Here is a 5,085-nt window from a genome sequence, read left to right on the forward strand (position 1 = left end):
TCGACCAACTTCAAAGGGTCAGGCTCAGTGGCCAGTAGTTCAAACGAGCAGATTCTGATTTAGCCAAAAATGGTGACATTCCAACAACTGAAGAATTTTACTTATCTTCGCCACTCACGAAGGTCTGGACATGGTGTCTTGACAAGGTTGAATTGTGAACAACACCTTTCAAATGCAGTAATCTCACACATTACTAAGCAATTGCAATTTTAGAGTTGAAACGGATGTTCAGATCAGAGCATGTCGCACTCCGAAGCAAACCAAAACTTCCCAGTTTGGAGAGACAGCAAAATGAGGGACGAGCAATTCAATCAAGTTGGCAGCCAGAATCACTGAATTTCAGATGAATAACTTCGTATATTTTTTGAAAGTTTACAAAAATTACACTCATTTTTACACAAGAAACCATTCCGCTAATGGTGACAATAATTGGGTCAATTGAACCTGATTGACCCTTCATACAACCCCTATTTCTTTTGTTCATCAAGTGTGAGAAACTCTTGTGGCTTTTTCTGACCTCTTGTGGTCCTTCAAAGCCATTTGAACCAAATGATGTTTGCTTAATATCACGTTTAAGCAAACAATATCATTCGGGTGTTCCTCAAGTATCACTGAGATATAATTTGCTTGTGTAAGCAAATCCACAGCTATGCAGGGAGAAGTGGGTCTTCACTAAAGAGGTGGAAGGTGAGCTAATGGGTCCACCGTTCTACCGTCTTTGTGGATTTCGAAGTGAAGATGAGGCCCTGTGGAATGGCCCGTGTTGCCAGAGAGAGCTATGACTTGCCCCTTGCGTACAAACTGACCTGGTTGCACATGTACGTTGTCACAGTGTGCGTAGAGTGTAATGTAGCCATTTCCATGGTCCATGCACACCGTTTTCCCGTACCCTCCTTTCCATCCAGACCATGTTACCTGCACCCACGAGGCACAGATGTCGGTCCATGATTTCAATACCATGAGCGTTTTGTAAAACAAGATTTCCGCGGCCTTGAACATCCTACCATCAAATTACATTCGCTTCAGTCTAGAACAAAACCAAAACCAAAACAAAACAAGACAAAAAAATTCATAAGAAAGTCGTAGAAATGTACAAGTTCACGAGGATAGGCATGGAGGTGATATATAACATATTTTAATACTCAGTGCATCGTCTGTGTGAATGATGAGGGATAGGGCCATTTCCACATTCTTCTGAACAACTTTGGTAGTTGTTATGCTCCCTAGGAAGGCAAAATTTTACTTTTAGAGGAAAAGGGTTCAGAGAAAATAAGGTCATTTGACATTTAGAGTGATGAAAGGAAGTTGTGTGGAGCAAATCTCACCTTGCCACTAGTTGATGCAATTACCTCCGTACCACGCTCAACAGCAATGTCAATGCCATTGTGAAAATACCAGCGCCCATCTGCACAAAACCATTTCACAAAATGAACCACATACGCAAATTTTACGGAATGTTGTATTATGGAGGGCTGCGAGGATCCTTTAGTGTGGAGCTGAAGACACTTCCTACCACTACATTTCAGAACTCAACAAAAACATTTCACACGCCAGTATGTCATCTACAAGTTGATATGCCCACCTTTCCAGCCATAGAAGGAGCTAAGCCAGCCACCATGGCAGGGTAACCCAAATGGCTCTGGTTCCCACTTCGGCAATATCAATTCCACAATTTTATTTTGAACGATTGGTTTCAAAGCTGGAATAGTTGCTAGATTTTCTTTGCGCAGCAAGTAGCGCAAGGGGGGGCCTTGCGACAGCGTCATACAAATCGGTTGTGCAGGAGAAGGGATTACAAGTTCCTGGCCTACATACAAATGACTCGATCCCTGCCGACAATGAAATGATGGCAGATGTCAGTAAGCATGCTTTAGTTGGGGAAGTTCTCATAAAGATGGACCAGGGACACTAGCGGCGTGAATTCACGTTGCAACGAAGAGCAGTACCGGAGGCAAGTTGTTCGACCGGCGGATGTCGTCAATACTGACATGATGCTCATCTGCTAAGCTCCATAACGTGTCCCCCCAATTCGCAATGACCCGTTTCTCTCCCTTCGTTTTGTCGTCCCCTACACAGAACGAAGAATCAAATTGCATTCTTTGCATGGGTGCTTCGATGATATTCACCAACCTAAAGACTTCGTCAACATGATCCGTTGCAAATTCCCAGCACTGGACATCTTCTACCTGTTTTTGCAATGTTACATAAAAGAAGAAGTCGGGCATGACTTACAGAATCGTTTATGTTTCGATGATACCGCCTTCCTTGGAATGCGCAAATTCTGACCAGGCTGCAAACACAAACAAGCCACCTTTTCAGCTTCTAACACAATTAAGATAATCTCCAGAAGTGATGATCAACAACAGAATATGAGCAGAAACTTTCACATGCGCATTAATCTCACACATGACAGTAAAGCAACTCTGGCAGGAGAAGAATACACATGTCTGTGTGTGTACAAGAGAAACCAATCAAAATGGTTTCATTGCAGCAATGTCGACCAGATAACTTTGAGAAGCTTGAACCGTAAACAAATCTGAGTTACCAAATACGATAGAAACCTTCGAAACCTCTAATAGATGTAAATTCTTACAAGATGTTGTTAGCTCACAAGACAGCAACCTAAACCGAATTCCAAAAACGCCCGCTCCCATCCACAACCAAACATCATGTATTCCTTCGCACAACCCTCCCCTCAAGGACCCATCTCACTTATTAGTTTCAAGCATCTCTCCTTCTGCAACTAGAAACAGACGCAGCTGATACCACCGCATGACTAGGGAATAATGTAGAGCAGATCCGGCGAGAAATAAACAAAGTAACAAACAAAAATGCCCTTCATATTGTTAAATATGTCAATATCTTAGCAAGAGAAATTCTTCGACCAGATAGTTGGGGGACTGATCCTCCCAGAGTATGTTGGTCAAACTGCAGGATATATCGATCTATTCCACAACTAAAGATGATTGCAGGATGAAGTTCAAAGGATGCACCGTGTCTTTCAAGGATCAAGGACAATTTTCAACGTAAATAGAAGACAAGGAAACCTTTATGATATCATTAGATTCGCAGTCTAGAAAACAAAGACTTTGAGAGTATTATGAACAAATTCTTCAAGTTAAGGATCCCTCGAACCTCCCAACAACAGAACCCCCGACAATGTCGTATTAAAAATACTAATCCAATACTTTTGGTTGCGCTTTTCTAGATTAATCCTCACACACTAAATTAAAAACCACTACGAAGTAAAGACATTCCTATTGAGAAATGAAAGCACAGCTAATCAACTCGTGTTCAGGAGCACTAAAATATTCTAACGTAAAAAATAAGGAATAAGAGGGAGAGAAAGAAAAAATCACGAGCTAGAAACCAGGAATAAGAACACGAGGTAACGGATCCAACGTCCTACGACAAAGCGAGCACGACATGGAACACGGAGAACGAATCGAAACAGCGAAGATTCCACACAAGTTTTGTACAATGCCATGGACGTAGATAAAGCCCAGAACAAATGTTGAGGAGCTGCTACCTTCAGATGCTCGATATTCGCTATGCTATTAACACGTTGCAAGACCTCCATTGGAATTCCAACCAGCCTTGATATTTCTGACAAACAATCGCCATGGCGCACCACAAGAGTCGAGAACTCCGCATCCTGGTAGCAATCTCGTGAGAAATCCCGAGTGTTTTTTGGGTCAGAATGGGATGACGGGGACTGACTTCCACAAGCCCACAAGTGGAAGACTTGAAGGACCAATCCTAGTTTGTTTTCCGATTCGAAGAGGGATGGAGCACTTTTCGAATTAGCAGTGCCACCTCTCCTTATCAATGTGTCTTCTAACTCCCTTGCAATGCCTCGAGACTCAGCATCGGCTTCGTCGTCTTCTCTGAATAATGACAATAGGTTTTTCCGCTTCACTACAATTTGCGTTTCTGATTCTGCCATTTGTTCTTTCTTCGGTAGCAGATCTCGCAACCATGATGACATTTCGCAAGTCTCTGTAGATAAAGAACTTCTCTATCCTTGAACTTCTACGGAATTTCTAGCTTTGCTACAGTATGGAGGCACCAAGAGACTATATGCCACTGCTGCGCATCCACAAACCTCACCCTCATCATTGTGCAGACAAGACCGGAACTGCGCCAAACAGGGCAAATGAATTCCTCGCAATTTGCTTACGGCAAGTTCGAGGCAAAACAGACAAGGAGAAGCTCGTTCAATTGAGGGAGAGACAGCTGCGACCAATCGACGAGACTGAGAATGATGAGGAGGGCGGGACAATCAGCGGGCAAATTGAACGCGTCTGCGGAACAAATGAGATAAGCTGAAGAACAAACATTCTGACGACCTACCGAAGCCTCCACAACCTGCTCCGGATCGCCATACGCAATGAAGAAAGAGCTTTACACGCACAAGGGTGAGACGGAGACCACATCAGAAACCAAGCTGAAGCAAATCAATGTATTCGACGACCACGACGAGCGTCGATGGCAGGCCAATGCTTCGTTGCCTTTCTCGTGGTGGCGCTCACCAGAGGCCACAGAAGGGGAGGTAAAAGGAGGCGCGAGGGGGTGGGAAATAGAAAAGGCTGAGGAGGAGGGGCAGGAAGGGGAGGGGATCCTCCGCGACACCTCCGATCTGCGAGGAAGACGTTGGCGCGGGTCTAAAATGAAATCGGCACCAGGAATCAACCCCCCGAGCTCCCACGAATTGCCCAGACCAGTCCGAGATTAGTCTCGCGAGACTATTCCAAAACTCCTCAGTAAAACCTGCGATGGCATCGTCGCCACTCGGGAATCCTGCACCAGGAAATTATTGGTAAATGGGCCACAATCTCTTAACATAGTCGGAATCACTCCGCGAGCGAGCGACCACCCTCTCTCAAATGAAGAAGGGACACACCGCGAATCGCCTAGCACCACCAACGAACGACCACATCACGACGATAGCAGTCCTTCGGTTCAATGATTACGCAGCTCTCGTCGCGATAAAACCCACCAACTGGATTGCGTTATGGATGTCCGATCAACGAGCTTCGACGATTACGCAACACTTTCTCAGCGACAATCGACGCGAGACTGTAG

At 44.6% G+C, this 5,085-nt stretch overlaps 1 protein-coding gene across 2 annotated transcripts; it reads right to left on the reverse strand.

The window, feature by feature from the left end:
* Positions 1 to 609: 609 nt before the first annotated feature.
* LOC112272999 (uncharacterized) lies at positions 610 to 4,814 on the reverse strand. Of its 2 annotated transcripts, none has more exons than XM_024501280.3 (6): positions 3,530 to 4,814; positions 2,233 to 2,290; positions 1,947 to 2,068; positions 1,583 to 1,829; positions 1,326 to 1,405; positions 610 to 915 (listed from the first exon to the last, which is right to left on the reverse strand). In XM_024501280.3, the coding sequence occupies exons 1-6, from the start codon at positions 3,986 to 3,988 to the stop codon at positions 673 to 675; spliced, it is 1,209 nt and encodes a 402-aa protein (XP_024357048.1). In that variant the 5' UTR covers positions 3,989 to 4,814; the 3' UTR covers positions 610 to 672. The 2 variants fall into 2 exon arrangements, with proteins under 2 accessions (XP_024357048.1, XP_024357056.1); XM_024501288.3 differs by having other exon boundaries at positions 610 to 1,000; positions 3,530 to 4,625.
* Between the last annotated feature and the right edge of the window lie 271 nt (positions 4,815 to 5,085).

Source organism: Physcomitrium patens, chromosome 2 (genome assembly GCF_059467195.1).
Source record: "Physcomitrium patens ecotype Gransden chromosome 2, ASM5946719v1, whole genome shotgun sequence".
NCBI lineage: Eukaryota > Viridiplantae > Streptophyta > Bryopsida > Funariales > Funariaceae > Physcomitrium > Physcomitrium patens.

Excerpts from the sequence above, each read along its gene's own strand:
- LOC112272999 (XM_024501280.3), bottom strand. The coding sequence starts at position 3,988 with ATGTCATCATGGTTGCGAGATCTGCTACCGAAGAAAGAACAAATGGCA. Across the intron at positions 2,291-3,529 it reads CGAATATCGAGCATCTGAAG|CCTGGTCAGAATTTGCGCAT; the intron begins GTAGCAGCTCCT and ends TTGTGTTTGCAG. Across the intron at positions 916-1,325 it reads TTGCATCAACTAGTGGCAAG|GTAACATGGTCTGGATGGAA; the intron begins GTGAGATTTGCT and ends TCGTGGGTGCAG.